The sequence below is a fragment of the Xiphophorus couchianus genome, chromosome 11 (genome assembly GCF_001444195.1).
Source record: "Xiphophorus couchianus chromosome 11, X_couchianus-1.0, whole genome shotgun sequence".
Lineage (NCBI taxonomy): Eukaryota > Metazoa > Chordata > Actinopteri > Cyprinodontiformes > Poeciliidae > Xiphophorus > Xiphophorus couchianus.
The window spans coordinates 7262417-7286844 of record NC_040238.1 but is presented as its reverse complement, the minus strand read 5'-3'; the positions used below and the strand labels follow the sequence as shown (position 1 = coordinate 7286844).

The 24428-nt window shown below is 38.5% G+C and overlaps 1 protein-coding gene across 4 annotated transcripts in view; it reads left to right on the top strand.

The window, feature by feature from the left end:
* The first annotated feature begins 1780 nt into the window (after positions 1–1780).
* Positions 1781–24428, top strand: part of grik2 (glutamate receptor, ionotropic, kainate 2) — a 429445-nt gene continuing 406797 nt past the window's right edge. For 3 of the 4 annotated variants that reach the window (XM_028030748.1, XM_028030747.1, XM_028030749.1), the window contains exons 1-2: positions 1781–1926; positions 3979–4393. In XM_028030748.1, the coding sequence (XP_027886549.1) occupies positions 4276–4393 (118 nt within the window). In that variant the 5' untranslated portion in view covers positions 1781–1926; positions 3979–4275. Of the gene's footprint in view, positions 1927–3466; positions 3852–3978; positions 4394–24428 lie in introns of those variants that run through there. The other variant, XM_028030746.1, reaches the window with a different exon arrangement.

The window sequence follows — 24428 nt, the reverse complement described above, 5'->3', positions numbered from 1 at the left end:
CTTCTGCCTTTTCTAAATCCAAATTCATAAGACTTAATCTTCTCCTTAGATTCTAAAAAATAAATTAATCTGTTATTTACCATTTTTTCCATAATTTTACCTATACATGATGTTATAGCTATTGGTCTATAACTTTCAGCTGAATTAGGATCTTTACCAGATTTACAGATGGTATAATGATGGCTTCTTTCCATGTATCAGGTAATATCCCTTAATCCCACACCTTATTATACAATTCTAAAAATATTTCTTTACTCACATCACTAAGATTATTTAACATACTATAACTGATTTGATCAATCCCAGGAGTTGATTTACTAGAATTCTTCAATGCTTATTTAATTCTAACAAAGAAAACTTCATATTAATAAAATCCTCACTATCTTCATCATTATGAAATAATTCAATATTTCTCTGTAATGTTATTTCACGTCCTCTTTTTTCTTTATTATTTAGATTCTCTGTATGTGTCTTTGCAAATACTTTAACTAATAACTCAGCTTTGGATTTATTATCTATTATAATATTTCCATTATCTTTCATTACTGGGAAAAAATATTCTTTTGAACTTCCAGACATTTTTTAATAGTATTCCAAACCCTATCTAAAGCAGCATTTCCCCCCAAAGATTCACAATATTATCTCCAATAATCCCTTTTAGCATTTCTTATAGTTTTCCTAACTTCTGCCTGTTTCCTTTTATAATTAATTAGATTTTGGAAACAAATAATTTTCTTAAGTGTTTTAAAAGCCTTATTCTGCTATTTAATTGCTGTTGAACATAATGGTGTCCACCAAGGAACCATTTTCTTTTTTTTTAATACCACTACTTCTAGGAATAAATATTTGGCTGTATTAATAATACATTTACTAATTTCTGAATTTAATTCATTTATCGGTTTACTTGTATCTACATTTTTCATATTAACCTCACTCATCACTTTAAAACTATCCCAGTTTGCTTTCCCAAATTTCCACCTCCCCTCAATTTCTACCTGGTCTTCTTCTGTATTTATTCCTATCCTAACAAAAATTGGATAAAGATCACTCCCCATTGTGCTTTCTTTAAACACTCTCCAGCTGCAACTATCAGCAAAAGATTGAGAAACTAAGGTCAAATCAATAGACGATTCCTTACCTCTTACCAAGTCTACCCGAGTGCCTACCCCGTTATTTAATATTACCAATTCTTTTTCTTCAATTATCTCTTCTAAAATTCCTCCATTATAATAATCTTGATCTCCCCATAAAGTATCTAAAAATCATCTAAAAATCGGCTGTACAGAAAACATGATTTCATAAAAGCTTGGATATTCCAGTGGTTCTCTCCAGGCTGCAAGGATTAACTTGACATTCACTCAGACTGTAGCACATTAACACACTCACACACAGTCCATATTCAGTAAAACTATGGCCGTATGAGGAACATTTGAGCGTTTTGTCGTTGGCATTTTGAAGCACTTTTCGGAATAAGTGTGTTTTTCTTTGGCCTTTTTCACTCCTCCTTTTCCACAGTCAAAAGTATACAGTAGTACTGAATACCGGCCACATATTGAGAGTGACATTTTTCTTAAAAATCGACCGGAGCACTTACTGTTTGCTGCTACTGATGATGATAATAATAATAATAATAATAATAATAATAATAATAATAATAAACTCGTTCCACGTGAACGTTAGATAGCCTAATTCTGGTTTTAAAAGCTTTGTATTTGCGTCACCCTTCAGCAATCTATCCAGCTGCAGACCCAGTTTCGGCGCGTCTCCCTGGAGCTCCCTGTTGCTTTAAGCAGTGCGTCCTGCCGTCCAACAGGAGGCGTGTCTCCCCTACAGTCGGAGCTCAACCTTGCCAGCTGCAACCTCCGTAGGAACAAGTCAACTTCTTTGTGCTGCTATGGTGACTTCCCCGCGCCAGCTGTATCTAAGGTAAGCCCGTTCTATTCTTTTTACTTTCCTTTTTTTATTTTTTTATTTAAACTTTACATATATTTACATCCCGAGGACATATGTTCGGCACTTGTTTGGTTCCCCACCCTTCGCGGATTACATCTGTTTAGAAAACGACTCTTTGTAGAAACAGCAGATAGAAACCTTTCCACATCGCCTCCCGGACGGAGCGGAAAGCTCTCCGGGTTTGAACTTCGTGTGCGATCCAGTTTAAGTGTCAGAGTTAAAGTAGAAACTTCTCCCGCTCTGAAGGAAAACGCTTTCTGGGCTCCTTCTGCTCCTCGGCCACTAAATGTTACACAGATGACAGCTTGATGACAACTGTATTTGCATCCAAAGAAAACATTAAATGAACTTAGTACAGCGCAGATGTTTGGATTGAGGAAAGAGGCCAGTTCCATGTGGCAGCATGAATAAAGAAACGGCTCTAGAAAACATCTGTCTCCCTTTTAAATGTGTTTTTCTTTTTTCCAATTCATGTCAGTTGCAGAAAGCGTGTAGCCCTTATTAAAACGGATTAAAGGTGCTCCATGTTCCTTTTCGACTTCGCTCCAACTCTGCTTTCCCGTAGTGCTGATTAAACTGCTTTAAATTACTGATTTAATAAAAGGTAACAATTTATGTCATCGCATCAAACTCTAATGGTCGACCTTTGAAAATATCTAAATGTGTCGAGAAATAAACGTTAGGGAAACAGACCAATAAAGTTCCTCAGTGTAGTGTAGGACATTTAGTGGTTCATTGTATTTGAATCCCCTTAATATGGCACTAAAATGCGTGTTTCACTTTCGGCCTGTGCTTAATATTTACTCTGTTCATTTTAAGTTTGAAAAATACATTTTAGATTCAGGCTGGGAGGTAAGTTGGGTGTTGGCCATCCTACATGGTTGTCCGTATGAATGCAGACAGTGTGGAGAAGCAGCATATTATTAATATATTCTGTCACGCGTCTCAGCTAATTAAGAATCTAATAGGCAGAGGGAGCTGATAGAACAAAGAAGAAACAGGCTGAAAGTGTTAATTTTGTCGCTAAACAGAAACTAATCTCTGTCCGTGGTGCTGAAAACAATTTGAAGCCTCTGCTTTACTGTAGTCTACCTTATTTATCACAATTGCTGTCTCACTGCACCTCTTACTATAGTGTTGAAATTATACCCTGGCATATTTCATTTCAATCAAATCAGATTATCTTTGAATTGTTGTTGAAAATGCGTGGCAATTTTCATTAAATGCCAGTCGCCTTCCTTTACTCTTTTTTCCCTAATTTATATTATAAGTGCATTTAATTCGCAAATTATGCCCCCCACCCCCCTAAAAAAAAAGAAAATTCAAACAAACTTTTTTCAGAAAAAACACAGAGGCAAATTCCATTCTTATATCTGAAGGCCAAACATTTATTTGAACCAAATTATTCTTGTTTTAGTAATTGGAAAATAAATTGGAAACATCAGAACTGAACTTGAAAAATATTTCAGAGTCGGTCTATGAATAAAAGATTAAAAGTTAGTGTTCACTGTTCGTCTCTGTCTGACTAAAATAATCTAAAATAATATAGAAGAAAGAAGATTAGTGCTGAAATACCACTTCATCATTCTGAACCGAACAGATGCAGGCTGAGTCCGCACATAAGAGTATGCCTCAGTGACACCGATCAAAAAGAGACTATCACTTCAAATCCATCAATTTACTGCTTCTATAAGGCTGCGCAGAGCGGCGCTCCGCTGCCGGCAACAGCGAGTGAAGCCGGGAGAGAATCTGAGAGGCTGGGTGGCCGGGATACATGATCAGAGGGAAGACAGGAAGGAAGAGGAGAGACAGGAGTTGAGGGCAGGAATGTCAGTTTCAGCAGGGAATGCAGAGAAAAAGCGCGCAGTGTGACCAGCTGTAATCGAGAAACATGCCCGGTCCGTCCTGTGCGCTCTCACTCCACTAGTGTTGGCACGACGTCAGCTTTCTGTGCGGCAGTGCAGCAGGAAGAGCTCGGACTGGATCAGCGCCCTCTCATCCTCTGTCTCTGCCTTTTTCTTTCAGCAAATGGATCTGTTGAAGCCCTGCCCTGCCTGACATGGATGCCCCGCCACCACCCCCACCATCATCTTCCTCAGCTGAGTCCGAGGGCTGTTTCTTCTTGGCGCAGTGAGCCGGACACGCACTGATCCCTTTTTCTTTTTTTTCCGCCAAATGGATGTGAAAAAGCCGTTGTTCAGCCCGGCGTAGACCATGCCGTGATCTTGCTCCAATCTGAATAAATGTTAAAGGCGTGACAGATATAAAGTCTGGGGAATTTACCAATTCATGGAATAAAATCCTGTGCAGCACACAAGCACCATGAAGATTACCTCCTTCCTGATATTTAAAGCGAGATTCAGGCACACCATGAGGCTGCTGCTGCTGCTGTTACACTGTGTGGGCTGCGCTCATGGGATGCCACACGTCCTGAGATTTGGTGAGCTACTTCTAATTTCTCCTCTGTGCCTCTGAAAGTTTCACTGTGTTTTTATGCTCAGACGTGTTGCTCCTCTCCAGATCTACTCACTCTTTCCCCTTCTCTCACTTCTGAAAATTAGTTGGAGTGTGTGCAGGGGGCACTGATTGAAGCGTAGCAACATCTTTAATTGGAACGTTGTGCAGTCAGAAAGTTGTCACATTGGAGAGCTGCTGGATTCAGACATGAATACATGGTTAATCAAAAAGCTTTGAAAAGCTTCACAATTTGTAACTTGCTAATAATGTAAGATGTGTTTGTGTGTTCTGGTGATGTATGGATTATGAAATATGTTTGTGTGTTAAGGGGGATTTTAAGAGTATTGGTGCTTTGGAGTGTGTGTTCCTTGCTTAGCCATGTTGCAGTATGTAAGGAGATTAATATTTTTATTTTTAATTGTTCAATTTAGTGTTTTGTCATGTAGACATATGTCAACACTTTCACAGTGACATCCTGCCTCATTGAAATGAGAGAATGTTTGGATAAAAGGGTCAGAGTCTAAGTTTGTAATAAGGGAATTCATATTGACATTGTTATTTTTTATTGACAATATATTAGGGCATATGCAATACTGCTGCTCAATTTGTTTAGATAAAAAAGCTGGAAACGTGTTTTTATTTTATTTATTATGTTTACTCTAACCATTTTCATGGTAGATACTTGTTCGATAACGTGGACAACAGAGATCAGTCACACAGAAAAGATAAACAGGGAAAAACAACATGCAATAGAAACAAATTATTTAAGATTTATTTTACTGCATAACTGTGTTTTAAATCAAGCACTGTTATGCAAATATAGAATTATATTAAAGAAAACTGAAACTGACATGAATATTAATATGTGATGATTACCAACGTATTTCAACAAGTTTTGACTGTCATTTGGTCTACAGATGAAATGTGAGAGAAGTTTGGTTGATGGAATCTGGAGATCTGGTGAACTTCATTGTTGCCTCTTTGTTTTACTGACAGCTTCTCAATTTCCTGGGATTCAGTTCATGTCTATTTCGGGAACGGACTCTTGGGAAAAAAAAACAAAAACTACCATAACATTTTATTTATCATTGCCTTTTAACACAAACTCAGCTTTAACACTGGATTTGTGTTTTTCTTTTTGAACTACTGACTGTTTACATGTTGGTGAATCTAAGATGCAACTGGCAAGCCTTTGTTTCTGTTTAAGTTTTGATTGTGGAATGCTACATTTCTTCTGATATTGACATCAATTGACGATTCAAGAAATAACAGATTCAGTAAGATAGACATTGACATCTGAATATAGAAGACAAGACTGAACCTTTAGATTTGTGAATGGAAATACAGAACCCAAAACATTGCAGTTTAGTACAAGTGTTGCTAGCAGACTAAGATATTTCAAAAAGATGAGGCAAAAATGATAAGTAGCACTGGTATGCAAGCCTCTGGGATTATCAGATAATTACAGTCAGATGTTTTCTGACAGATGTGATTTGGCATCTGCTTTAGAACCAAGTTTCATCAGTCTTCATTTGTCCCGATTTAAGTAATTCTTTATTTCCTGCTTGCAAGCTAGAGCATTGATTATGTATTCTGAAGCGCTGCTGGCAGCATCTAACCACATCGCTTGATGACATCATCATGCACTGTTGACATCCCTCAGGTTATGTACTTCAGACAAGACAGAGACACAAGCTGAGAACACAACTGACTCACTTTTTATGTGTGAACAGAAAGCAATTCTGTTCACACATAAAAATAGAATTTATGTGTGAACATAAAATCACACATAAATTCATCAACATGGCAAATGTGGTATTTAGGGAGAATTTCTGTCCATATCATGCATTAACTTTCAGTTCAGTTAAATTTAGTTTTTTAATTTCCTACATGGAAAATTTGTTGCATAGCAGCAGTAAAAGAAAGTCAAGACAGAATCCACACATCAATACAAATACCACACTAAGTGGCAATGAATGAAACATTCCGATTTTGTACTGATCTCATTTAAAACTCTTAAACACTTGAAATGATTGTGCAATTATGACATCAGTTGTGATAGATCTGTTTCTTTCTTTTTTTCTGCATATATACTACTTTAGTTGAACCTGCTGGCTGTGTCATTATGCCTCATTAAATGATTTAGTAGATCTGATAATCTTCAAGATAACATTTAAACAACCTCACCATAAAACATTTGAGCCACATTGAGTTGCGTCTGCTATCTTCTACTTTTTAAGTGAAATAAATTTAGTGAGTTTCAGATTTTGAACTTAAATGTGTGAGTCTGTGAAGAATAAACTTACAGTAGCAAGTTGTATTAACTTTGTATTAATTTGGTCAAACCTCCAAGAGTTGAATAAACTAGAGTTTTTAAGTTAGCACTTAAAAAATGAAAGAAGAAAAAGACGGGAGTGGGAACTAATTCCCAGTGTGCTTAGTGGCATGTTTTTGTATCTTGTGTGCCTTCGTAAGTGAGATGGAAGTGTGTTACATTGATCTGGCTTTTGTGTGTTATTAAAGCAAATGTTTACTTTAATGCAACTGACAGTTTCCAAAGCTTAAGGATAATGTCCTGTTAGCACTAAATATTTTTGAGCTGAATTCATTGTGATGCTTAATAAAATTCATGAAATTTTGTTCATGCAATTTGAAACAAGAATTTTAATCATTCCAAAGTAAAATAAGTAGTTATTTTAACTTGAGAAACGTGTGTTTTTTTAACAAGATAAGGACAGTTTTTTTCTTGCATATTGTGAAATAATTATTTGGTTCAAATTACAGCATTAAGTTAAAATTCACAATTCAAGATTAATGAATTTAAAAAAATTTATACACTTGTTTCTTATTGTTAAATCAACTTCATGAACTTTAGTTTCTGAGTTAAAACCAATACAATTTTCTTGTTGACTTAAATTGCATTTTCAAGGCAGCAGCTTCATTTTCTAGTTAAACCACCTTCAAATGTTTTACAGTGTAAAGGACATGAAAAGCACAGGAACTTGAAATCCTCAATGCTACTGCAAAATTGATAGACTGGCACAAAATCAGAAGTGTTCCGCACGCCAGACAAAACTAAATTGGACTATTATCATTCGCTATCATCCCCCCTTTGCAAACATTTTCAGGTTGAGTTGTTTAAATTTCTAAAGTTAGCTGAAACACACCAACTGTCTAACTAGCTTATTAGCTTTCAACACACTAAGAATTTTAGTTGCCATGTCTTTTTTAACTACAAGTAAGAGAACTGTTACCAACAATAACATCACAGAAACTCATATTACAAAACAATTTGTAACACAACAAGAAAATATTTTAGCATCCAAAATAACACCAGGAATTCCTAAGACATAAGGCCTACAGTACAATACAGTTCAAACTGGCTCATTTTGGAGGCTTAAAAAAATCTACTCAACGTCTTCAGTCAACTCTTTAACAAGGACAAAATCTTACCAGATTTTGATTAGTTATGAAATTATGTTCTAACACTATAGTAACAGTGTGTGAGGGAAGCAAAAGACAGTTACAGGAGAAAGGTGGAGCAGAAGCTGAGAGAGAACAACATGAAGGAGGTCTGGGAAGGTGTGAGGACCATCACTGGCCTCAACACAAAGACCAGAGTCGTTGGGGGAACAATGGAGAGGGCAAATGAACTGAACAACTTCTTCAACAGGTTCAACCAGTCCATGGCCCCCCAACCCCTTCTCTCACTGCAGCCACCCCTGCTCCTTATCACACACCTCCCCCCAGACAACACTACACTGACAACCCCCCCACACACCTCAGCACAACCCCCGCCCCACTTCACCACAGACCAGGTCAGAGAACAGCTGAGGAAGCTCAAGCCCAGGAAAGCAGCAGGGCCGGACCAGGTGTGTCCAAGGCTGCTGAAGACCTGCGCTACTGAACTGGGAGAACCACTACAGCGGATCTTCAACCTCAGCCTGCAGCTAAGGGAAGTGCCCACCCTCTGGAAGACATCCTGCATCGTCCCAGTGCCCAAGAAGAACAGGCCCAGCGAGCTGAATGACTTTCGGCCCGTGGCACTTACTTCACACCTGATGAAGACGTTGGAGTAGCTCTTCCTCGGCCTCCTCAGACCCCAGGTGGAATATGCCCAGGATCTCCTGCAATTCGCCTACCAGTCAGATGTTGGTGTGGAGGATGCCATCCTCTACCTGCTGCACCGGGCCCACTCCCACCTGGATAAGGACAGCGGCACGGTGAGGATCCTTTTTTTGGACTTCTCCAGTGCCTTTAATACAATCCAGCCCCTTCTGCTCCAGGATAAACTAAACAGCATGGGAGTAGACCCGCACCTGGTCACCTGGATCCATAGTTACCTCACCAACAGGCCGCAGTATGTCAGGCTGAAGGACACCGTGTCTGACACTGTGGTCAGCAACACAGGAGCCCCCCAGGGCACAGTGCTGGCCCCTCTTCTCTTCACCCTTTACTCCTCTGACTTCCACTACAACTCGGAGCTGTGTCACATACAGAAGTATGCTGATGACACAGCCATAGTCGGATGTATCAGGGACGACAGAGAGGAGGAGTATCGCTGTCTGGTGAGGGACTTTGCTCTCTGGTGCCACACAAACCACCTGGAACTCAACACTGCTAAGACGAAGGAGCTGGTTATAGACTTTGGGAGGTCCAGACCAAAGCCGAGACCAGTCGCATTAGAGGGAACTGAGGTTGAGGTCGTGGACTCCTACAAATACCTCGGGCTGTGGCTGGACAGTAAACTGGATTGGTCAAAACACACTAGCCACCTGTATGGGAAAGTGCAGAGCAGGATGTACTTCCTGAGGAGACTGCGGTCCTTTAACATCTGCAGCAAACTGCTCTGGATGTTCTACCAGTCTGTGATTGCCAGTGTCCTCTTCTACACCGTGGTGTGCTGGGGAGGCAGCATATCCAAGAAGGACACATCCAGACTGGACAAACTGACCAGGCGTGCCGGCTCTGTGGTTGGCATGAAGCTGGACTCTCTGGTGACGGTGGCAGAGGCAAGGACACTGAACAAACTGCTGGACATCATGAACGATAGCAGCCACCCTCTACACGCCATCATCAGCAGCCAGAGGAGCCTGTTCAGTGACAGACTGCTGCTTCCCAAGTGCCGGACCAATAGATTTAAGAACTCTTTTGTCCCCCATGCCTTCAGACTGTACAATTCCTCATTGGGGGGCGGAGGTGACACAGGACAGAGGGTGGAAGGAGTAGTGACCCCTTGTATTTTTCTCCATACTTATCAGGTCAAACCACATAGTGCAATACGATATCACTGGTCAATCTATCCGCCAAATTCTTATATTTTTTTTGTGTTGTATTTATATTTACTTATATTCTATATTCTTATTCCTTGTTTCTTGCATAATTTAAGGTTTTTCTTGCATAATTTAAGGTTTTGGTTACTCACATTTGGTGTGTACCTTAGTATTTAATTTGTATTTTGTATTCTTTTGCACTTTTGCTTACTGTGTGTTATCTTTGTTTTTTGCCTGGGAGCTGCTGGTAACTTCAATTTCCTGAGGGAGTCTTCCCAAAAGATCAATAAAGTACAAGTCTAAGTCTAAGTCTAAGTCTATTGTAGTTCTAAAATAGCTATGTTAAAATGTGAACTTTTGACATTAAACCCAAAATTGTTACCTGTCTTGTCCCCTATCAAACTGCCATTTTTCTGATGTCTGTAGTTCAGTCCTTGAGAATATTTTCCTGTATTATAAGACAACTTAGAATCATAGCGGAACTCACTGTAAGGACAGTGATTGTGTCAGAAAGGTTTTTGTCTCTGCTTTAATCCTTGACATTTTTTACACGTTTTCATTGTGGCAGTGGTTATTTGAAATTAGTCACAGTTTAGAGTTAAAAATCACACTCATTTTAATTTCCATCTGAAGTACCAACTTCTGAAGAATGCTGAGCAATATGTATAGATTTGGTTTAAATTCCATTGGTTTTAGAATATCTTTAGAGTAAAACATTAGCAGTTCAAATTATTTCTTTCAAGATCAGAAGGGAGTAAGAACATTAAATCAGAGTAATGGATGCCATGGTGAGACTGAAGAATAATGCTGGATTGCTGACAGTCACTGATAATAGATAGTGATTTGAGTGACTTTCCATACAGCCCATTGAAGATAGAGGTTGATATGTATCAACTGGAGGCAGTGAAAGAATGCACCACAGAGAAGCACGGCCTCCCAGGTATGTAACTGGCACTCAAGCCTACCTGCTTTGGAGATTAAATTTATAAGAAAATCTGTATCTTTATCAGCATAGGCTGATAAAGAGTCACTATAACTCGCATGCAAAAATGATGGATGAAATCGTGTACTGTGTAGCAATAACTATGTCAATGAATACATGCACTGTCTGAGAAAGCTGCAGAGTGGAGGTCAAACTGGATAACTCAGTGCTGGCTGTCATACTCTATTCTTGTGAAGGTCAGTGTCTAATAGAGCAGAGCAGTAAAATGTTACTTCTTGAAGCTAGAAAAACTTCCTCTTTAGAGAAAATGTACTTCCCTAAGAAACCTGTCCATAATTCGACTTGTACTATCCTACAGCCTCTGGGATGTGCCTCACTCATGACTTGGAAATAAGTAATAAATGTACAGAAACAGAAGTTGCTCAAGAGGATGGAAATATGCAACTATGACTAGTGAATATTGCAGCGTCCTGACACTTATGTTAGGATGCTATTTGTTGACTTCAGTTCAGCATTTTACACCATCATTAAAGAGACGCTGACAGTGAAGCTCCACGATCTGGAGCTTTCAACATCAATGTTCCTTTGGATCAGGGACTTTTTCTCTAACAGGCCTCAGGTGGTGAGAATGGGGGACAAAACACCATCCACTCTGGTCCTCAGGCTCAGGCACACCGCAGGGCTGTGTGTTTAGTCCGGTTCTTTTTACATTGTACACTCATGATTGTGTAGCCATCTACTCCTCTAACAGGGTTCTAAAGTTTGCAGATAATACCACCATAGTGCGTCTGATAACAAACAACGACGAGACCCTGTACAGAGAGGAGATCTAGAACCTGCCCCAGTGGTGTTCAGTGAACAACCTCGTGCTCAACACCAGCAAGACCAAGGAGGTCATAGTGTACCAGGAGGACAATGCCCCCACCTATTACAAATTCAGGGAGGTAGTGGAGTGCATAAACAACATCCTGGGCATCCACATCACCTCGGACCTATCCTGGTCGCTGAACACCTCTTTTCTGATGAGGAAGGCGCAACAAAGAGTCTTCTTCCTCAGGAAATTGAAAAGGCTGGACTCCCAGCTCAGTTACTCAAGAACTTCTACAGAGCTGTGATTGAGAGCATCCTCTGCCTCAGTATGACTCCCTCAGTATGGCAACTGCACAATCGAGGACAAAAAGGACTTGGCCCGGGTGGAGAAAACTGCCGAGTGGATTGCGGGGAGTCAGTTACTAAACCTAGACCTAATATATACTGGCAGACTGCAAAGGAAGACATATTCCATAACTGCAACCTACCTGGAGTACCTGGAAGCGCAAGATGTTTAGAGTTCAGAGACAAAGATGTCATGCGTTAACATGACATCTTTGTCATGTTAACGAATGCAATGTACTTGCATTCTTTCTGCCGATAGAATGCAAGTACATTAATCTTGCCCATGTTTCACTTGGTCTTGCTCTGTAAAGTCTGTTTCCCATTTTGGATCTGGAAAATCTGGGATCTGAAAGGTGTTCACTGAAATCAAAGGGACCTATAAGTCGGCCTTCTATCACCTGAAGAACATTTCCAGACTTAAGGAACTAGTTTTCCATAAAGTTCTAGAGAAACTCATCCATGTGTTTATCTTTAGTAGCATTAATTACTGCAACAAGGTCAGCCTTAAAAATCAGTCACATAGTTGCAGCTGATCCAGAACGTTGCTGCTTGGCGTTCTCATTACTACCAGGAAGATAGAGCACATCACACCGGTTTTAAAGTCCTTCCACTGACAGAATACACTGTTGTTAGTTTATAAATCATTGAATGGCTCAGCACCACAATACATTAATGTTGTTGTATCGACCTTCCAGACCCCTAAGGTTTTCTGGTTCTGATCTGTTCTGCATCCCCAGAACCAGAACCAAACATGGAGAAGCAACATTCAGCTTCTATGCACCACAAATCTGAAACAAACTTCCTGAAAACTGCAAAACAGATGAGACATTGAGTTCCTTTAAATATACACTCAAAACTCTACACCTAATCGAAAGTTTAGAGTTTCCTTTGATTAGCAGTAACTGAAACACTGATCAACATATTTGATGTGTACTGCTGATTTTGATTATGGCATTTAACAAAATGAAATACTTATTGCTTGTTCCACAATTGGTGACAATATGATGTTTTTATGATATAAAGCACTTTGAACTACCTTGTTGCTGATAAACTTGACTGAACTTGACCTAATGTCTTCATGATACAAAGCTAATTCTTTCTGCCGATAGAATGCAAGTACATTAATCTTTATATCCACCACTGTTCTGTTTTAAACCATCTCTCAATTAAGGCAAATACTGTCCTCACAATAAAGTTACAGGATGAAGACAGTGAAAAGTTGTAGTTAAAATGTTAGTCTAATATCTACCTGCAGTTCAGTTTTGGTTTTTACATCATTTACAGATTTTGGTTGTGCTTCTTATATATTTTTAGCTGTTTGGGATAAAGAAATGACATGCACAATTTCCAACTACTTGGACTAAATGAGAGCTTAAGCTTGGACAACGATTGTTAGACAATAATTAACACTTTGCCAAACTTAATGATTCACATTAAATAAAGGGTATATGTGACCTCAATGTTCAATTCATGCCTGTGGGTGTAAGTTCAGACTTAAAAACCATAAAATGCATGCACAGGTTTCGCTGTTTTAGGTGTGTTTTTGTCATGATCTGCACTGTTCCTGAAATGTTCCTTGCTCCTGCTTTGTACCTCCTGCTTCTGCTGTCCACTGATTGCTGATTGATGCTACCTGTGCCACTGCCTACTCTACCTTGTGGCCTGCACTCACTCAATGGGAGATTTTATGTCATCATTCATGTCCCAGCCTGTGAGCTGTATTTTTTTGTCCATGATCCTGATTGGGTACCTGATCTATTTTTTTTTAACTCCTGACATCTTCACCGTGTGATGTCAGGTAGCAGTCATTGCTGCTAACCATGCAGCAATGACTGCATGGTTAGCTACTCTGATTCTGGCTCTGAACTTTGCTTCACATACAGTACCTGTTCTATGACAACTGCTGTAGGGACACTGGACATATTCGGCTTGCTCTGCCTGCTCTCTTGCTGATCTGAATTGTTTCCAGGACTTTTGAGTTTTGGATTGTGGACATTAAAACCCCTGATTCTGCCATGGTGAATTCTCATCATTAGTGTGAGTAATTATACTCACCCTGATACCAAAGTGCTTCATTACATCATCATCCCCAGTTTCCAATGTATACAGTTCTACAGGTGAAACAAACCCCAGGAAACAGACATACTCAGATCCTCTATTATTCTTAAGAGGGTTCAAATCCATCGAGGTGAGAACCTCTGAGGAAACCACCTCTGCGGGTAACTCATTAATTCCTGATTATCCAATACTTCCTGTTTACATTCTGCATCACTCATCAACCTATGTCTATCATAGTATCTGACCTGTGAGTCAGTTCTGGTGAGAACCTGCTGATCATCTCCCACCTTTTGATTATTGGCAATAAAATCCAATTACTCTTTCCTGGAGGGGTGCACCAATAAATGCGTCCTCATTTCCTTAATTTTGGGAGATGGGTGATCAGCCCATAGGTAGAGGTGAAAATTATCCACTGATCTTATCTACCTCGACAAAAGTCTAAAAATCAACCACTCTCCTCTTTTACTCTGCCATGGCAGAGGTTTGACTGATAGACCACCCACCAGGTCATGTCTACATGCTTGCAGTTAACAATAGTGGCCCCACTGTTGCCAACTCAGCAACTTTCTTGCTCTATTTAACAACATTTTAGACAAAAAAATTAGTATCAACCAACATCGGAATCAACCGGTCAGATTTTTTAATGATCGGTTATTGGCAATCAGCCAGAAAACTGCAGTTGGTTCACCCCTTCTTTTCTGTGTTGTGAACTAAAGTTTAGTAGCATCATTGAGAATGCTACTAAATCAACAAAATATTCTGAAAGATGTATAAAGAGCTACTGTAATATTCAGTCCTTGTGAGGAAATATTTGTTTTCATGAACAAATTATACTTTTTCCAAAATTAAGATTTAAAGTTTTTTTATTCATAGTTTAACACATATGTAGAATAATAAAACACATAATATTCAACCTAGGTAACTTGTTTGTCCCACTCACTGACGGTTTAAATACTGCACTTTCTTAAATTAAGTTCAGCAGTGCTGGCTTTGTGACTATTAGGCAGTGCGGCGAGCCAAACCCAACAGACTGTTAGAAAGAGATATATAAGTCGTTGCTAAGCTCTTTAAGATATTTATAAATTACTTACAGTTGTTTGTAGAATTGTGGAGCCATCTTAAGGTGATGTGTTACACTGATTGTCTGATACTAATAGATTGGGGCAAAAACGCAGGAAGCTAATAAGCAATGGCACTGCATTAGCCCCGGTGAACTGTGTGTGTTTTACTGATATGATTGTCTGTAGATACTCTGCCTCTCCTGGCTGAGAGGCAGGATTATTCATGCCATATTTCTCTCAGGCTTGTGTTGCTGCAAAGTATTACATATCATTAATGTGTCATGGGAAATTTTACATTTTTGCATCTTTCTTTCCTTTAGAACATCAGCTTGTTGCTTATTACTTGATTGGGAAAACAGGGCATGCATGTGACTGTAATAAGCTGAGTCTTTAATAAGAAAGGTTGTGCTGGAGGTGACCTAAAGTGTGGACTAACATTGGCAGGGATATTCTGTTCTTATTCTGGAACACACTGAGGACAGAGATGACCAGATCCATTCCATGTATCAATGTGACTGTAATTTGACTAATACATCCTTGTGGTTGTACTGACCACAAGGTTACGTTGTACTGAGAGCTGCATCCTGGTGTTATAATGACTTTGAGCCCTTGAGGACAGTGGCTGAAATAAACAGTATTTTATCCTGCTCCTTAAGACAGATTCTGTCTCACTTTGCTAACCTTTTTTCCTAATTCCTATGATAGCTCTTAATTAAGACACTCAAAAGCCCTGAGGACATCTTTCCCATATTAAAACTGCTTGTATGTGTACAAGAACTGACAAAACCAACTTTCCTTTCAGTTTAGCTTTTTTCTCCTTGGTGCTTTTAAAGAACAAGAATATAAAAACCTCTTATGGTGCTTCTAGAATTACAGTCAGCTTGAAAGGACCAATTTTAGGGTTTCTTCAAAGAAAAAAAATGTGGAAAAAATACTTCATTGTGCAGCAATGTCATTTTTTTCAAACTGACTGGTTTAAAGGATGTCTCTGTGGTGATATTTAGAATTAGTGCAACCTTGTGGTGATTATTATGGACAAGTAAACTATATGGTGACTGTTGTACATGACATATTATTACCAGTTGACTATGATTGATCTGGCTAAGGACTGGATAAGAGAAGAGGGATTTGAGCTGGTTTGGTGATTTGTGAACATGAAGCAAGTACATAATTGGCAACAAGTTACAGCAATGGAGGAAGGAAAGTAGTTGAAGTACACTGCCTGGCCAAAAAAAAAGTCGCCACCAAAAAATGGTCACACTCTCTAATATTTTGTTGGCCCGCCTTTAGCTGTGATTACAGCCCGCATTCGCTGTGGCATTGTTTCAATAAGCTTCTGCAGTGTCACAAGATTTATTTCCATCCAGTGTTGCATTAATCTTTCACCAAGATCTTGTATTGATGATGGGAGAGTCTGACCACTGCGCAAAGCCTTCTCCAGCACATCCCAAAGATTCTCAATGGGGTTAAGGTCTGGACTCTGTGGTGGCCAATCCATGTGTAAAAAAGATGTCTCATGCTCCCTGAACCACTCTTTCACAATGTGAGCCCGATGAATCCTGGCATTGTCATCTTGGAATATGCCCGTTCCATTTGGGAAGACAAAATCCATTGATGGAATAACCTGGTCATTCAGTATATTCAGGTAGTCAGCTGACCTCATTCTTTGGGCACACAATGTTGCTGAACCTAGACCTGACCAACTGCAGCAACCCCAGATCATAGCACTGCCCCCACAGGCTTGTACAGTAGGCACTAGGCATGATGGGTGCATCACTTCACCTGCCTCTCTTCTTACCCTGATGCGCCCATCACTCTGGAACAGGGTAAATCTGGACTCATCAGACCACATGACCCTCTTCCATTCCTCCAGAGTCCAATCTTTATGCTCCCTAGCAAACTGAAGCCTTTTTTTCTGGTTAGCCTTACTGATTAGAGGTTTTCTTACGGCTACACAGCTGTTCAATCCCAACCCCTTGAGTTCCCTTCACATTGTGCGTGTGGAAATGCTTTTGCGTTCACAATTAAACATACTCCTGAGTTCTGCTGTTGTTTTTCTTCGATTTGATTTGACCAAACGTTTAAGTAATCGCCAATCACGATCATTCAGGATTTTTTTCCGACCACATTTCTTCCTGGAAGACGATGGTTCCCCACCATCCTTCCAGTTTTTAATGATGCGTTGGACAGTTCTTAACCCAATTCTAGTAGTTTCTGCAATCTCCTTAGATGTTTTCTCTGCTTGATGCATGCCAATGATTTGACCCTTCTTAAACAGACTAGCGTCTTTTCCACGACCACAGGACAAAACTGTGGGCACCCATTATTAAATCAAACCAAATACAAAAAGATGAACCTACAGAAGCACCTACCACCCTTAAAATGCACCATATGTTTAACTTTGAACCAAATATTTGCCTACATCTACCAGAAACATGAGTTTAACTGACAAATACAATAATAATGCTGATATTTGGTGTTCCATAAGCAAACCTTAGTGTCTTACATTTTACAATTCTGTACAAAAGAAATTAATTAACTGGAAGCCATCATGTGCTGTGGGTAAAAAGTGTAAAATATTTCTTTATACTTGTTGCTCAGCAGATGTGTGTAAGGAAACATGAGCTCTATATATTGTAACTAAAAGAATCAGACTCAGAGTCACAGAGAAGTCTCTTAAAGTCAGTAACTCATTATGAAGTGGTTATGAATTGAAATGATTTTGCTGGGGGTAAAGTAGACCCCAGCCCATGTCCTGCATGAGGTTTCTGTAGAAACAGGAATATTAATCCAACAGAAAAATCAATGGCGTGTTGCCCATCCAGAGGGAAAAATGCCAGCCAAAGCCTTTTTCTGCACCATGCCTCACCTACACCTGTCTGTCAGATGGCCAAATTTCTGCTGCTAAACTATAAATCGCTATAAAAATTGAAGCCATTTAGAGTGATTTGGAGATGGAGAATAATGACCTTCCTCTACCCATGGGGCTGGGATTATGCCGATGTTCTTAGGGCCAGAAAGCTTTTTTAGTTAGCTTGTAATTTTATTAAAGTTTGATATGTAATACAATAGACCACTGGAAGGTCTGTTGAAACGAAAGAACGTAAGATGAGGGTGGAGGGGAGGAAATAGACCAGGGGACAGACGAACATAAGACCGGGCAGGGGAAGCAATACGGGATATTTATGGCACCTTCGTTCGTCACACTCAGAAACTCATCTACCAGTCATGTACCGCGGGTGAGCTCTGCCATCCGTTTGTTGAGGGATAATATGAAATTTATGTGCGGTTCGTCCGTAAAGCTACAAAGAAAAGCTGTAAAGCCGTGTTCAGTCTATCTGCCTACCTGTAAAAATTCTCCAGCAGGTGAATTCAAAATTGAACCAGCAAGTCCCGGAGGAAAAAGGCTGCAGTACTCCAGGCATCGCGCCAGTCATTTTAAGGATGCTTACTGGTCCCCCAAAAACGATGAAAACCCGGGCATTATCATCAATAAATAAAAATCCCACGGGCCGAACTTGAAAATTGGACATTATGCTGCTAGCACTTTGTTTTCGTCAACAACTCATAGGTGGAAGTGAGAGCTCTGCGCAACGCAAATAATGTCCCAACCGGAGCACGGTACGCTAAATAATAAAACATAAATTAACAAAGCTTTGATGCAGATAAATTTTCCTCAAGGAATTTTAATAATCGAGGTACTCGAATCATTCGAGGAATCGTTTCAGCCCTAAAGAACACACCGGGTACTTGATGGAGGTTTATTGTTTTGGGCAAATGTTTGGTGTGACGATGGGAGGTTTTTGTAAAATAATTTTTTTGACCACTTTTTGAACTTGAAAAGTCAGATTAAGTTAGCATTCATTTTCAACTAAGTTGTAAGAGATTTAGTAATTATTTTGTCGATATTTTTACAAAAAACAAAGCAAATATGCGTGCAAGAATCAAACCACCTGTTACCACCAACGGCCTTTGTTGGAAATGTTTGGTTTTGGAACCTAGAAGGTCGCGACAGTGTGTGTCTGATGAGAGTGTATTTGCATAAACATGAAAAAAGTGTGACAACTTCCGAAACAAGTGCAGAGCCGCGAGGAGACACAGGAGGAACTGTATCTGATGGGGAAACGCAGATCGAGAGGGGATGCCCTCTTTATCTTGGATCTTGATACTACCTCATTATTTTGAGATAGTATCTGAAAATTTTGAGATATTATTTTTTTTTACCAGAGTGGCGGAAACAGGCATCCATACATAAGAAACGGTTATGATACTGGGAATTTTGTAGTTCCTCTAAGGGGTTTGTAAAGCACAATATGTGCTGTTTTCTTTTTTGTTTACTTAGTGTTTTAAATATTTTGTGGTAAACCAAACCATTCACCACCCAAACATCAATGATAAATGGGTTATAAGACATTTTACAGGTCAACTTTATGTACCAGAAACATGTCTACTTCATCAGTTCAAACAGCTTACCATGCAGTTTTTCAGACTGCATGGTAGTAGTTCCAGTGTGTCCTTGCTTTAGTTTTTTCCAAGCACTCAGAGGAGAAATTTGAAACTTGATGCAGATAGAAAAATCTATTGCAGGGAACACTGAGGCTCTCCTTTCGTCACTCAAAATTTATCTTTATTTGTGCTCTAGCTTGGCTGATGACCATATCTCTGAGTCACCTTCAGTGGAGTGCAAATGTGTTTTCTGTCTTTTCTCACATGTTCCTCTTTGAATCTATGCATTTCTGATCTGGCCTAATAATGGGTTGACAAAAAATATGTCTGAAGCCTCAATTAAAGCGTACTGCAGCTCTTGATTCCTGGATTTGGTTTAGCTCGAAACATCTGCTTGTATATGTCTTCATGGGAGTTTGCATTGGTACAGTGAACTGCAAGCTGCTTTGATTTCCCAAGGTTTTTTGCTCAAATCCCAGTGCTTTCAGATTGTAAACTCTACTTACAGATTCTTGAAATTTGTCATAGGAGGACAAGACTGGAAGAGTGTACATCCTTGTTTGTAAGAACTGACAGAGTGAGATGGGGTCGGAAGAGGCAGACTGAATGAAGGTCAGCAGGGAAAAATTTATATCAAAACATCACCACACTTCAGAGAGAAGGCAGCTAATAAATAAGGAATGTTTGCCTTGAATTAAACATGACTATAAGTGCTGCTGGGAATAGGGAACTCTTTTAGTACATCTGAGCCACAGTATTTTAAATCATGACTCTTTAGGTACATCATTTAAGATTTTTGTTTTGTATATTAAATTTCAGATGCTTTTGCACTGATTTTTTTTTAACTTTAAACTTAATTTGTAAAGCTTCCATCTGTGGTGACTGGTTATGCCAGAGTTCCGACATGTTAGTGTCTAACGCACTAAACGTGAGAGCATGTATGGCTAACTGAAAAATGTTACTGCTAAAGGACATTTTTTACTTTACACCTTGTAATGTAGTGAATTCTGAATGTTGTTTTTCTAACTGAACAACCAGTATGATGATATTATGACAAAGTCAGTCATTGTCTCTTCTGCTTCCACAAGTTTTGTCTTTTCAAGCTTCCAAAATCCAGAGTTTATCTCCCTGATGATTTTGCATCAATATCTTTAAGCTGCTGTCATGTTGTTTCATATATTCAATGTTGTCAAGTTTAAATGTAGGCCACACATGGGCTATGTTCACACTGCAGGCCTTAATGTCAATTCAGATTTTTTTTTTAAATCCACTGTTTTTTGCATGGTTGTTCATATTTCCGGATATATGCGGCTTTATGTGATATCCTATGTGAACCACAAGCAACATAAGTGTCCCGCATGCACAGTTGTGGATACAATAACGTTGCATTTAGCTAGCATTTTCAGTGTTTGCGGAAGTAAACATGGATGGTATTGATCGAGTACATTTAGCCATTTCAGAGTTGTTGTCCAACACATTAACAACTTAATCTGCATTAACATAACCCCCATTGTCATTGGGGTAATGCTAGAAGCTTTTAACAAGCCCCACAGTTAGAAGTAGTGATTACTTCATCCAATACCTGTGTGTTTTATTTCTTTTAGGTAAGAAGGCCTCTGCTGTCGGGTGTCATTAGTTGATTCTCTTCAGTTTCAATAGAATTTAGCCAGTTTGTTCAGTTAAACTTCTAGGAAGTTCATTTGGTGTTTTTGACAGTTTTGAGTCTGATTCAGTGTTAGCTGTTGACACTGATTTAATAATTAAATTCTTTATATTTTGCAATTACCCATTAAGCTGTACGAAGAATGTTACATTATAAAATTGTAGTTATTTTCATACCGTTCTTCACATATTTCACTGTTAAACAACCAATCCTTTTCAAGGGTTTTCTTTTATGCAACAGCTGCTCATTCCTCACCTCACTCACTACATCTCCTCCATTTCTTTTTGTCTTGTTCAGCATTCCAGAATCTGCATCAGTTTACTGAGTCATATTCTGACTAAGATATGTCTTAGTCAGACATATCTGTTAAAGTCCAAACTGAAAAAAATATTAACACTGGAATTGGCAGGTTTAAGCATGTATTCAATAGTTTAAATTAAAATGGGTTGTTTAACAGTGAAATATGTGAAGAAAATTGTGAGCTAACAAGCACAAGTGGTCTGTTTCTAGAGAAGAGATGCAGTTACTTTAATTGGAAAAGCTGGACATAGATTGAAACTGGCAGTTTAATTAATGGAGTTTTGTACAAGGTTCCAAGGTTGTTGTAAAAGTGTTGTTCACCACAACACTTTTACACATAAATGGGTAAATGCTAAGTTTGAGTACCGTAGTTTATTTTGAACCTAATGTGCTTGAGGTGGTATCTATATGTATTTGTGCTATAGAAGTAAAACATTAAGTAATAGTAATTTATTTTCTAAATTACTATTACTATATAAAAACAAAGAAATCTATGAACTTGTTTTTTTTAAAACTTTTTTTAAAATTACATCACTGTTATAAAGCTAAATGTTAAATATGACCAGTGAAAGAAAAAGCTAACTAAGAACATTTAACATGGAGATAGAAGATACAGTTGCAGTAAAATGCATAATACCATTATGTTGTAAAATTGTAATCATCTGATTTAATATTCAAAATGTGTCCTCAGACAGCCAAAAGCATAAAATTTATGTGAAAATTTTGGTATTGTAAAGAGTGTTACCAAAATATTTATTCAAATAAGGAGTTAGCTTTGGAGTCTGGTTCTGACAAATTTACCACAGGGGCCACTGTAGTCAATGTTTTTTCATGGTGACACTTCAAAAAGAATGACTTACTAATGTTCATGACAGTCTTATTCACAACCCGTCAAATAAAGTGTTACCCAGATTTTACATATTAGTAGTGTGATTACAGTATGCTACAACTACACTTTTGGTTTATTATAATTGCTAATAAAGTAGCTTTTTAGTTACTTAATGTCTTTTATTATTCTGCTTTGCCACTTTGTACATTACATGCTTCATACACACTACAGTATTGCAAACACATCAGGCTACCAGAACACAGAAGGATCAATTACAACACACTTTCCAGGTGAAACAAATTACATTGTGCTGTCAATATATTACCATTTTGGCAACATTTTATTTGATGGGGTGTGCATAAGACTGATATGCCACTGTCATAAACATGACATAACATCTTTCATGAACATGAAGAAGTCTGACTGTTGTCATGAAGTGTCATTTGGTAAATAACGACACTTTTAATGCAAAGTTGCTTTAAAAGTTGGATTAAAAGTCCATGAAAAGTGCCAACTTTGCATTAAAGTGTCATTATTTACAAAACAATGTAAAGTTGGCACTTTTCATGGACTTCTAATCCAACCTTTTAAAGCAACTTCTCATTAAGTGTCATTATTTACTGAAAGACACTTTATGACACCTGTTGGTATGTTCCTAACAGGTGTCATATTTTTGACAGTATCATGCCAGCCTTATGTCAAATAAAGTGTTACCCACATTTTTTTCAAGAGTACATCGCCAATATACTATCACAGAATTGTACAAATTGTCAATATGTTAAAAGTTTATAGACAACATGCTTATAAAAATTAGCACAATAAAACAACAGGTACACTTTAGAGGAAATGTGAAGAATATTTCATCAAGGACAGAGTATTGTTTTAATACTGTGTATCGCGGCCTTCTATGTTCTAAAAACCAAAATTTCCAACAAAGGCCGTGGGTGGCAACAGGTGGTTTTTGGATTTGTACCCACTTCCAACTTGATTTATTTATTGTAAAAGTAGAGACAAAATAACTACTAAAATTGTCCTGCAACTTAGTCGAAAACAAAAAACAATCTCAATTTAATGTTTGAAGCTCTAAAAAAGTGGTCAAAAAAATCATTTACAAAACCTCCCGTCCACACCAGACATTTACCAAACAATAGATCTCCACCAAGAACCCGGTTATTACTCAAATTAATGGGAGGGTCTAACAATTAATGTAATCTAAACAATTCCAAATATAAAAATTAATTACAAATTTTGGTTCTAAACTAACTTAAATATATTCTAACCACCCAAAGAAGAAAGCTAAATTGGTAGAAATTACAATCCACAAAAATTTAGCATAAATGGCCACAACACTATGTTACAGTATTCCTATATTACTCCAGACAAAGTGACATTTCTCCTTCCTAAGAACAGTGAGAATCAATGACTATTCACTACACCACCGCACTTTACTTAAACCTACAAAAAAGAACAGCAGATCAATTAAACAGAGAAAGCACATGTATTTTAAAGAGTACAGAAAAATGGCAAAGAAAAAAGTATGACTTACAATTTTAAGACGTTGTGGATTCGATATGCACGATGATGACTGAGACTGGATGCCTGGGGTGAAAAAACATTTCTGGATCACTTCTTTGCTTGTTTATGTTAGAAGTATAAAAAATAGTCAGCAATATCACAGAATCAATGGCATAACTATAATGTTTTAAGTGTGGACTTAAGGGAGACAAATAACCTTAAAATTTTTCCATCCATGATCTGAACATGCTGATTTTTGCATGGTGGTGAGGGGGGCTGGTGGTGCCCATCTCCAGCAGCCATCAGATGAGAGGCGGGGTTCACCCTGAACATGTCACCAGTCCATCACAGGGTCCTGAAAGCTAACAATGAATAAAATGTATGAAAGGGAAATGGTAGAATAACAAGGGGATTAAATTCTGTCCAATTATTTTAAAATTAAATCACGTTTATTAAGCACTTAGTGTTGGTAACACACCAGTTTTTGTTGTTGTTCAAATGTGGCCAGCTGCTCACCATCAAGACGATGTGGAGGTTCATCCTTAGAACTGGTGTGGTGATTTGGTGGAGCCAGAGACTCTTCTGAGACAGCAGCCTCACAATATCAAAGTCTCTTTGCTCTAAGCTTAATTAAAACCAGGTTAAGTTTATGAAGAAAACTACATTACCGTATTTTCCCCACTATAAGGCGCACCACATTATAAGGCGCACCTTCAATGAATGGCCTATTTTAAACTTTTCATATATAAGGCGCACCGCATTATAAGACGCATAG